We start from the raw sequence: 11,724 nt of genomic DNA on the forward strand, positions 1-11,724 counted from the left end.
TCAAATATATTCTCAAGTAATATTCAAGCATGCCATTCAGCGTGTTAGTACGAGCAGCTCGGGAGCAGCTTGGGAGAACAAGAAAACAGAGACTGCTTTAGATTGTCTTCCCAAAGTGACTCAACTTTATTCACAAGTACAACAGTTTATATAGAGGGTAAAATTCATGAGACAGCAGATTTATCAGTTTAAACCAGTACAGACCAAGATAAGGGAGCGTCTTCCTGCCCTTGGGTGAAGAAGCATCCTTTGTGTAGTTTATTAGTTCAGCTACAATTGTGATTATCTCAGCGACATATTTTCAAGGCACAAAACGAAGAGTTCTTTCATTAGTGAAATCTGAAACAAACCATTTGGCCTTCAACAGGCGTCTAAAAGATTAAGAAACTAATGTAGCTGAGGGAGTGATCTCTGTGGTATTTCAACCTTGTTGAATGACAGAGTTTTCCTGTATAATGTCACTATAAAACAATATCCAGTAAATGCTCCCATGGTACTAAAATACCTAACACTCAGGAGAACATATTAGGAGACATGTTAAATGGAAATAGACACAGTTGAATAATTACGTAAAACATAATAATAAAAGCCTATGGATTGCTTATTTATTAGGTATTCTAAAGAGCTTTATTTTATTTGTTTTCCCTTGTTGTATTGATTGATTGTGAAACCTAGCCCCACCCTTCATGTCATTTACTGAGGTCAAATGGCCCAGGATATGCGTGGGGGTTAAGGCGTCTGGGAAGGGATCTCATTACACCAACTCTACCAAATGTTGCAACAGGAAATAAGGGTTAATCAGACCAAGAAATGTTTTCTCAATGTTTTATTACGCAAATGTCCTTAGCTCAGAGGAGTGACACCCAGTGTAGTCTTCAGCTGCTGCTGACAACAACAAAAAACCTATAATAATAATAATAATAATAATAATAGTGGAATTGTAAAGTGCTTTGGTGGCCTAGAAAAGCGCTATATAAATGCAATCCATTATTATAAGCTCAAAGTGCGGGCGAAACAGCCACATGCTCATTTGGGCCAATGGAAGTAAATTTTTCTCACCACTTATTTAAATGAACATTTTAATGAGCTTGTCTCCTGTATTTTTACTTCTGTGCTGTCCTTTTTTTCAGTGTTTTCATGGAAACATCAACGTGGTAAAAAGAAAAAAGAAAAACAAAACAACCAAAAACTTGAATATAAAATGGACAGGTGGGTTGTTTTTTCTATACTAATTAGATATTTATAATGACAAAGGAAAAAAAAAGATTTTAACACAATGTTTAATGTTTTATAGCTTTTATTTAAAGAACCTTCACATTCATCAGCTGCCAATTCATGTCATATCTTGAAGCAGGATAAAAAGGGCATTCTATATATTCAAGTTTCATTCTATATATTCAAAAGATCATTCTATATATTCAAGTTTCATTCTATATATTCAAAAGATCATTCTATATATTCAAGTTTCATTCTATATATTCAAAAGATCATTCTATATATTCAAGTTTCATTCTATATATTCAAAAGATCATTCTATGTATTCAAGTTTCATTCTATATATTCAAGTTTCATTCTATATATTCAAAAGATCATTCTATATATTCAAGTTTCATTCTATATATTCAAGTTTCATTCTATATATTCAAGAGATCATTCTATATATTCAAGTTTCATTCTATATATTCAAGTTTCATTCTATATATTCAAGTTTCATTCTATATATTCAAGTTTCATTCTATATATTCAAGCTTCATTCTATATATTCAAGCTTCATTCTATATATTCAAGTTTCATTCTATATATTCAAGCTTCATTCTATATATTCAAGTTTCATTCTATATATTCAAGCTTCATTCTATATATTCAAGTTTCATTCTATATATTCAAGCTTCATTCTATATATTCAAGCTTCATTCTATATTTTCAAAAGATCATTCTATATATTCAAGTTTCATTCTATATATTCAAGTTTCATTCTATATATTCAAAAGATCATTCTATATATTCAGACTTTGGTTGGAATATATATATAATATTTTCCTAAAGGGCATTCCATAATATATATATATATATATATATATATATGTAATATCAGCGCAGACTAATACCACTGTGAAGGTCAGTCCTTATAGGGCATGGTACAATAATAAAAAGAACAGTGTTGGAGATTAAATGGAAATAAGCACTTAGAGTTGGCTGGCATTTTGCTGCTATCTGCTGGCATTCAGGCTGAACTGCTGTTATTCCAAATTGAAATAATTCAGTGCATGTGCGGGTATGTTCACACTGCAAAAGGACAAAAAAAAATGAAACTCAGGAGAACATATTAGGAGACATGTTAAATGGAAATAGACACAGTTGAATAATTACGTAAAACATAATAATAAAAGCCTATGGATTGCTTATTTATTAGGTATTCTAAAGAGCTTTATTTTATTTGTTTTCCCTTGTTGTATTGATTGATTGTGAAACCTAGCCCCACCCTTCATGTCATTTACTGAGGTCAAATGGCCCAGGATATGCGTGGGGGTTAAGGCGTCTGGGAAGGGATCTCATTACACCAACTCTACCAAATGTTGCAACAGGAAATAAGGGTTAATCAGACCAAGAAATGTTTTCTCAATGTTTTATTACGCAAATGTCCTTAGCTCAGAGGAGTGACACCCAGTGTAGTCTTCAGCTGCTGCTGACAACAACAAAAAACCTATAATAATAATAATAATAATAGTGGAATTGTAAAGTGCTTTGGTGGCCTAGAAAAGCGCTATATAAATGCAATCCATTATTATAAGCTCAAAGTGCGGGCGAAACAGCCACATGCTCATTTGGGCCAATGGAAGTAAATTTTTCTCACCACTTATTTAAATGAACATTTTAATGAACTTGTCTCCTGTATTTTTACTTCTGTGCTGTCCTTTTTTTCAGTGTTTTCATGGAAACATCAACGTGGTAAAAAGAAAAAAGAAAAACAAAACAACCAAAAACTTGAATATAAAATGGACAGGTGGGTTGTTTTTTCTATACTAATTAGATATTTATAATGACAAAGGAAAAAAAAAGATTTTAACACAATGTTTAATGTTTTATAGCTTTTATTTAAAGAACCTTCACATTCATCAGCTGCCAATTCATGTCATATCTTGAAGCAGGATAAAAAGGGCACTTGTAATATTTTTAGTAAAGTTACAGCAAAACTGTTAAAAACTTCTTTTGACAGTACTCTTGAACAAAATAAGAAATATATCCCAGTCACAGTGCATTGAATAAAAGGAACAGTACTTTGAAGAACTTCAGTGCAGATTTCACCCGATTCACTTTCCTTCTCGCTCGACCCACTCTGAGTAGCCTCCTTTAAAATGTCTCGCCCTGAGGGGGGAAAAACAAAAACAAAAGCACAGATAGAGGAGCTTAATCTCTTAACACTGTTGTTTGCTTTATATTCAAAGGTCGCCCACAGTTCAGCAAGTCAAAGTATCACCTGAGGACACTTCTCCAGCTGCAGCAGGAATGCACTATTTATATCTCATGGATTGACTTCTTGGGAGACATCTAAATGTAGCAGAAGTGCTGTAAAAATAACTAATTATCTCAATTGATTGATGATTAATGTCTGAGTTTTTGTTTTTATATGCACATACATTTTTTTCCTTATAGGCCAAATGAGACTTCATGTAGATTTGTCAGTAGAAAAATATCTGTATGGAAATCGCACATTCACAAAACTAAGTAAATAATTTTCTTTCAACCCGTCTATCAGAGCCAGTGAGACTGCATGCAGTATAAAACCTGCCATCCAGTCTAATCTCCTCACAGTGTATCTGATCTTCACTCGGCATAACCTGATCTGCAGGACGCTCGTCTGTGACCTAACTGCCCATTTTGTTGCTGATCCCTGTCCAATTTGCCAACTTAACTTGTAAATGGCCACATTTCTCCACCATCGCTCTGTACCATTAGCCTATACCCTTAGAACTGGTTCTGGAGAAAGAGAAAACACTCCACAGCATAATCTACAGAGCTAGCAACACAGGTTTTTGGCAATGCCCCAATGTTTTCAGACTTTGTAAATCTCTCAGTGACGCCATACAGTATTAGACATCACCTCTCCATAAATTTACCCTGGAAACACGCACATCGCATTCCCACAGTCAATTTCCACTAGTAGTGTGCTTAATCTCTAGGTTTGTTTTGCATAGAAACAAGCACATGTATTACTACTTACTTGCTAAATCCCAGCTGATGAGCGATGCTCAGTGCTCTGGTGCTCCTGATGCCACTTCTGCAGTGAAACACAATGTTGTCGTCAGCTTTCGTGGGAGCCTTCACTTCAAACCTTTGCTCAAAGAGCTCAGGGGACAGTTGCAGAGACTCCTCCAGGTTGTCCACTGACATGCATACCAACAAAGAACACACATGTTAACTACAAATGCAGGAAAACAGACAAGTCCCTACAAGTTTCAGAACCCTGCTTACGTGGGACGTTGATGGCCTGGGGAATTTGTCCAGCCTGGTACTCATCAGGATTTCTCACATCAAAGAGCTGAATGTTATGGCTTGCCAGCATGGTCTTCAGCTCTGAGTAGGTCACCACTGAACCTGAAAAGCAACAAAGAAAGGAAACAGGAAGAAAGAGTTTTAATTTATTGTTGCTTATATTCGTTGAAAATTATGTGAAACTACCATTTCCTGATTTAATTAGAGTACGTGTTATCTGAACCCCTGCTGATGGTAAACACTGTGGGGGTGAAATCAAAGTGCCACAGCTAAGCTACAGTATTATCCTCTCTTTGAAATATTGAGAGAAACTGCTTGTGTACACCTGCAGTCCATTCAGCTGTGAAAATGCTGAGTATAGGTAGCCATAAACACAGACTGTGACACACACAGTCAGGGCAATTGACGATTTAAAACAGCATTCCAGCAGTTTAACACAAAATACTATGAGATCAAACTATTAATATTAGTTACTAAGAAATATATCTGTAGACTCAAAGTGACATGCTGGACTAGTATTATAAGATTATTATTTTATTCCTGTAAGAGGATTTCGACAGGACACAACGACGGTTTTACCGTTGTCTGATGCTTCTTCGCATTTCGGACTCGATGTTGAAAAAGTCCGACATATCGACCCAAAGGTCGAGTAACACCTCCGGTGCGCCTCCGTAACACCTTGGCAAAAACTCCGGGACAGCACGAAGGACAGCATTATGCACACTACTGGACCGCACGAACTGACACGACCTAAATACATACTGCTACTTTATTGTTATCACCAAATGACTACATTCACTCAGCCTGTTTAATGCTTCTTCTCCTTCTTTTTGGGAGGGGGTGCTCCTTAAATAATGGTGCGTTTGGCGCCGATCTCAGGATGTAGCAGTTATAGCACCAACCGCTGGTAAAAGGGCTTTCATTCTCTGCCGATAGAGGGCAGTGAAATCAAGCAGGTTTGTTGCCATTTTCTTTTTGCTAACTAGCTCCATACAACTTTACAAACAGTTAAACTTAGTTAAAAACATTGATGCCTGTCCTCTGGTAAAGGAAAGAAATGCGTAAGATTTGGACAACAGCTAAGAAAGGGTTAAAAAAATGTTTTCAGGTGATATTCTACCCTGAATAAAAAGATTTTTTTTATTATTATAGCACCACGTCTCTTATAGAGTGACTTTTCTATCTTTTCAAAGGAATAGTTAAAACATCTGCTGGACGGTGCTCAGGATGTTTTATGAGTCTGTGGTGTCCAGTCGAATCCTCTATGTTATTGGTGTGCTGCAGCAGCAGACTGAGGGTAGTGCATAACAGCACTGCTCAATAATCCGATTCATGTGGCCAGCAACGTCGTTGATGTGGAGCTTGACTTTCTGACGGATGTTTCAGAAAGGAGGATGCTGTCCAGGTTACAGTCAATACTAGAGAAATCCTTCACACAGGATGCAGGAGCATGTTCAGCAAAAGACTCATTAAGCCACGATGCATCACTGAAGGCTACAGTAAAGCATTCCTACCCGTGGCCGTCAAACTTCATTACTCTTCTTCATGATGCCTGGACTGTATTCACCTGTAATATCTTATCTATAGTGCACATTATTTTTTTAAGTGATGATGATGAGAGTTGAGATAGCCTTTATTTGTCAGTTGCAGGTCTTTTGCCCACAACCGAGATGACAGACGTTGCCGACCGTACATACAATACAAACATCACATTGGGGAGACAGGTCAGGCCAGGTAGCGAGGAAAAAAAACATCGAAATGTGCAACACAAAAGGATAATACAGGAATGCACAAGTATCAACACACCATAACACAATAAACACAGACAAGCAACATGGGAAAGTGTTCCAGTGTGGACATCTGATCTGGGACCGCTGCAATCTTCGGCTGCGCCTCCAGCTGACCCGATGTCCACATCATGGGGGAGGTAAGCGTTGGAGTTGGCGTTGGATAGGGAGGGTGAGTTTGCAATACTTAATTTTAATTCAACGTCACACTTTGAGAGTCTTAGTCTGACTTATTTTTTTTATGCAGAAACTTTACATTTAGTAACTTTCATGATTATATTTTATATGAGTGTCTGTTAAAAAAACTAACAATAACAGTTTAGAATGGAACTAATAAGTCAAGTCAAAGTCAAAGTCAAAGTCAACTTTATTTGTCGATTCTGCCACATGTACAGGACATACAGAGAATAGAAATTGCGTTACTCTCAATCCCTAGATAAATAGCAAATGAACATTTAAATATATTTAAATATAAAAGTGATTAAAAATGCAAGTAAAATAATTAAAAAGTAAAAATTTTAATAAATACAATTTTACATATAACAAAAAAGCTATACAATATACAATATAATGGGTAAGTGACATTGAGTGTAAACCAGGCAGAGTAGTGCAAATAGGCAAATAGTGCAAATGGAGATTTAGTAATGTACAGTAAGAGAAAGTGTAACAACAAAGTCTTATGAGGTAATGGCAGTCCAATGCTCCACAAAGTGACTGGTAACTGGTGCAGGCCAGTGAGTGAGTCAGAGAGTGTGTGTGTTTGTGTGTGTGTGACAGAGTTCAGTGAGACCGTGGAGGAGAGAGGGGAGAGGGGGCAGAATCGGGAGGGAGTTAAGCTTCCTGACAGCCTGATGGATGAAGCTGTCCTTCAGCCTGCTGGTCCTGGCCTGGAGACTCCGCAGTCTCCTCCCCGACGGCAGCAGCTTGAAGAAGCTTTGCATTGGGTGCGTGGGATCAGCCGCTATGCAAAGGGCTTTTTTAGTGAGACGGGTGCTGTAAATGTCCTGGAGGGAGGGGAGAGAGACACCAATGATCCTCTCTGCAGCTCTCACTATGCGTTGGAGGGTTCTATGACAGGACGCATTGCAGGCTCCAAACCACACAGTGATGCAGCTCGACAGGATGCTCTCGATGGTGCCTCTGTAGAAAGTGTACATGATGGGGGCTGGTGCTCCTGCTCTTCTTAGTTTGCGGAGAAAGAAGAGACGCTGCTGTGATTTCTTGGCCAGTGCTGTGGTGTTGTACGTCCAGGAGAGATCCTCTGTGATGTGCACACCCAAGAACTTGGTGCTGCTCACTCTCTCCACAGACGCTCCGTCAATGGTCAGAGGAGCATGTTGGGTGTGCATTCTCCTGAAGTCCACAACAATCTCCTTCGTCTTCTCCACATTCAGAGAGAGATTGTTGTCAGCACACCACGTGGCCAGGCGTCTCACCTCACTTCTGTAGTCTGTCTCATCCCTGTTGCTAATGAGACCCACCACCGTTGTGTCGTCCGCAAACTTGATGAAGAGGTTGGAGCTGTATGATGGAGTGCAGTCATGGGTCAGCAGAGTGAAGAGGAGGGGGCTCAGCACACATCCCTGCGGGGCCCCCGTGTTTAAAATGATGGTGCTGGATGTATTACTGCCGACCCGTACTGCTTGAGGTCTTCCGGTGAGGAAATCCAACAGCCAGTTGCACAGTGAGGTGTTGAGCCCCAGCTGGACCAGTTTTTGAATGAGCTGTTGGGGGATTATAGTGTTGAATGCTGAACTGAAGTCTATGAACAGCATTCGAACATATGAGTCTTTTTTGTCCAGGTGTGTGAGTGCCGAGTGGAGTGCAGTGGAGATGGCATCATCGGTTGAGCGGTTGGGCCGATACGCAAACTGGAAGGGATCCAGGGAGGGGGGCAGGACAGTCTTGATGTGTTGCATGACTAGTCGTTCGAAGCACTTCATCAGGATGGGAGTAAGTGCAACAGGACGGTAGTCATTAAAGCAGGAGGGAGATGACTTTTTTGGAACCGGAATGATTGTGGTGGCTTTAAAACATGTGGGGACGACAGCCTGGATGAGTGATATGTTGAAGATGTCTGTGAAGACATCAGTGAGTTCCACTGCACAGTCTCTCAGTACACGACCAGGAATGTTGTCAGGACCCGGAGCTTTACGTGCATTGATCCTGCTGAGGGATCTCCTCACGCTGTCCGGTGACAGAGTCATCACCTGGTCACCAGGAGGGGGTGGGGTCTTCTGTGCAGTGGTGCTGTTTTGGACTTCAAAGCGAGCAAAGAAAGTGTTCAGCTCGTTCAGCAGGGGGATAGTGCTATCACAGGTCTGTGGTGGGGGCTTGTAATCTGTGATGGTCTGAATGCCCCGCCACAGGCTCCGTGAGTCTCTGCTGTCTTTGAAGTGATGAGATATTTTCCTGGAGTACTGTCTCTTAGCCTCTCTGATGCCACGGGAAAGGTTGGCCCTAGCTGTCCTCAGGCTTGCCTCGTCTCCAACTCTGAAGGCAACATTCCGAGCTTTCAGCAGCCTGTAGACCTCTCCTGTCATCCATGGCTTTTGATTGGCCCGGACAGTTATGGTTTTCGTGACTGTTACATCCTCAATACACTTGTTGATGTAGGCAGTAACAGTCTCTGCGTACTCCTGGAGGTCAGTGGTGTTGTTATAGGTGGCAGCCTGCTTAAACATGTTCCAGTCTGTAGTATTAAAGCAGTCCTGTAGAGCCTCTGAAGACCCCTCTGGCCACACTTGTATCCGCTTACGAACCGGTTTGGTCACTTTAACGAGCGGTCTGTAAGCAGGCATTAGCATGACAGTGATATGGTCTGAGGCGCCGAGGTAGGGGAGGGGAAAAGCTTTGTAAGCTCCTCTCTGGGTGGTGTAAACAAAGTCCAGTGTGTTATTTCCCCTTGTTGGAAAGTCTATGTGTTGTTGTATTTTTGGAAACACGCACTTTAAGTCTGCATGATTGAAATCCCCAGCCAGGATGAGAAAAGCATCAGGATGGGCTGTCTGCTGCTCACTGATGTGCTGGTACAGTTCATTCAGTGCCTCATTCCTGTTGTTGACATTGGAGGAGGGAGGGATGTACACAGCGCACAGGAGTATGGCTGTATAGTATTATGTATAGTATATGTAAAGTATTCTGATCATGTCTTTATTTAACACATCTGCTTAGAAATGTCTGCCTTCTTTTCAGGGTAATGGAAATAAATGACAGCTGCTACGTGGCTCTCAAAGGGACAAAAATAGATGTGAAAAACTGAGCAGTAGTGTTTCTTTGTAGCCATGATGACAGTTACTCACCATCAGTTTATAATAAGTTCATCTGTAATAACACCAGCAGTGAGAGTTCATCAGGAATGTGAGCCTCAAGAATTCAGTGCTTTGTAAGAAAGTTACACTTTCCTGCAGAGACACTGCAATGGGGGTTGAAGAAACAGCTCTCACATATGATGCTGTTTCATTCACATGACCTTGCTACTGAAAGAACACCTGCACATCCTGTTGTTGTTTATCTTGCAAATCAAGTAAGCCTGAGAACAATTACCCCCCAGTGTGCTTAACGGTTGGTCTATGACAGCTTTGTTTTACTTCCTTACACCTTAGTCTTTCAACTTGTGAGCCCGCTGTTATCTTTCTGATGCTTCTCTTCTGTTGATTTGTTACACTTACATGTAAAGCACACCCACCCTCTGATTTTTGCCTCCTCCCTTACTTTGTCAGTGATTCCTGGTGGTCCCACTCTCCCGCTCAGTAACAACACACCAACACAGTAAACTCTTGGAAAAAAAAGAATTTTTGTGATTTGCAAAATTATTTTATTGGTTAATTTGTGATTTTTTTTAACATTACAAAGCTTTCCACTTACTTTTGATTTAAGACTATTTTTAACTGTTCAGAGAACTCGGTCAATGTTTGTTTGGGATAACACGATGTCAGTGCTGTGGTTGAAATCCTGATGGAAAAAGCATGAAAACAAGTCAGTTGTTAAATCAGGCTCGGAAAACCTGACAGCAGGACAAGAGCTGACAATTTGCAGATGGTCTGATGTATGTAGCCACACTCACTTCACTGCAGGGCTTAAGAGGATAGACGTGTGACTCCTGGGACATGAAGGGTTTGAACGTGTATTTTTGGCACGGCATAATTCATTGGTCTGTGCATGGAGAACCTTTTCCCTTTATTATGTGCAAGTGTCATTAGTTGTATCATCCACCATCCATATGTGATGGCTCTGGCTCAAAGGGAAGGACAAAATATGGAGACCACACATGATTTGTATGAAAAGTAAAAATTGTTAAAAAAAACAACCCTAAAGTTAATAATGCGATCAGTTAATCAGTAATGTATGTAGTGTGTGGATGTGTGTTCCTGTGCTGTAGATAAATCAGAATATAAAGCAAACAAAGTTCAAATAAACTCAAATTACCTGAAAGGGAAACACAGAAAAGTTGCAAACACTACTCTAAATAATTTTACTCTAATACCAGTAACCATCAAAACCTGGAATACAGAGGAGTGAGGGTCATTACACATATTTATTCAGAATAAAACAGTTTTTTGTGTGTTTCAGTTCTAGGGGATGTCAACATAACTGCACAGCTACACAGTAACAGTCAGCGCATAAGGAAATACAGTCATTTAACTTATTTTTTAAGGAAATAACTCAAATAACTGCACTGGCATACAGAAGCCCATTTTAGTAACAATCACTACTGTGTTGTGATGTCAGAGTAATGTCACTAAAGCTGTTTTAAAAAAGCTTCTTGAAAAGCATCCCAGTGTTTTAAAATGTCACAGGGACAGCAAGTTTCAAATTTCAAGTTTTATTGTCATGTACAGATAAACAGTGTAGCCACATTTATCCATAATGAAATTCTTTGGCTTGTGCTCCTCAGCTTTACATGAGCATATAGAGATTGTGCAGTTATATTGAGAAGAAAATAACAGAAAATAGCAGTGGTAGTAATAAAGTAATAATAATATTAATAACAACAATAAAAAGGAGAGGAAAAAAGTATTAAATATTAGAGAATTTAGTTGGTATTTACAAGTTTGTGCAAGAGTATGTGCAGCACTAACAGCAATCATATTTCCCTTGTATTGGCTTGTCATTGGTGTAATTCCCAATGTGATCATGTACCATTACTGTGCCACATTATTTTCTCTTTCCCTTCACCCCCAACCAATCACCATGTGTCTGCCGGAGGCTTCTTATTGCTAAAAGGGACTTTTTCCTTCCCGTTGTTGCCCTTGCTCAAGGATCAGTTGATTGTTGGGGGTTTCTCTCTTATATTGTACGGTGTTTGGTCTTTACCTGACAACATAAGACAGCTGTTTTTATCAATTGGCACTATTTATATTGAATTGAATTTTATGGATTTTCTTTAGTTGAATTGAATTGAACTGAATTGATCTTATATTAGTTTTTAACTTAATAATTT

At 39.5% G+C, this 11,724-nt stretch overlaps 1 protein-coding gene across 1 annotated transcript; it reads right to left on the reverse strand.

Annotated features, from left to right (window-relative positions):
- Window positions 1–3,074: 3,074 nt before the first annotated feature.
- On the reverse strand, window positions 3,075–5,340 carry LOC147322007 (thiosulfate:glutathione sulfurtransferase). The gene is made up of 4 exons (XM_086305145.1): window positions 5,074–5,340; window positions 4,474–4,596; window positions 4,223–4,385; window positions 3,075–3,366 (listed from the first exon to the last, which is right to left on the reverse strand). Exons 1-4 carry the CDS (start codon window positions 5,252–5,254, stop codon window positions 3,312–3,314), a joined length of 522 nt encoding a protein of 173 aa, XP_086161271.1. The 5' UTR covers window positions 5,255–5,340; the 3' UTR covers window positions 3,075–3,311.
- Window positions 5,341–11,724: the final 6,384 nt, after the last annotated feature.

Source organism: Aulonocara sp. 'chitande type north' Nkhata Bay, linkage group LG9, assembly GCF_057382095.1.
Source record: "Aulonocara sp. 'chitande type north' Nkhata Bay isolate Kocher_YH1m ecotype deep benthic linkage group LG9, A_spYH_male_GT1.1, whole genome shotgun sequence".
Taxonomy (NCBI): Eukaryota; Metazoa; Chordata; class Actinopteri; order Cichliformes; family Cichlidae; genus Aulonocara; species Aulonocara sp. 'chitande type north' Nkhata Bay.

Bases quoted from the DNA above. Each gene is read 5' to 3' on its own strand.
- LOC147322007 (XM_086305145.1), bottom strand. From the start codon at position 5,254: ATGTATTTAGGTCGTGTCAGTTCGTGCGGTCCAGTAGTGTGCATAATG. The intron at 4,597-5,073 runs GTAAAACCGTCG...GTTGCTTTTCAG, and splicing joins CGAAGAAGCATCAGACAACG to GTTCAGTGGTGACCTACTCA. The intron at 3,367-4,222 runs GTAAGTAGTAAT...TTCCCCCCTCAG, and splicing joins CATCAGCTGGGATTTAGCAA to GGCGAGACATTTTAAAGGAG.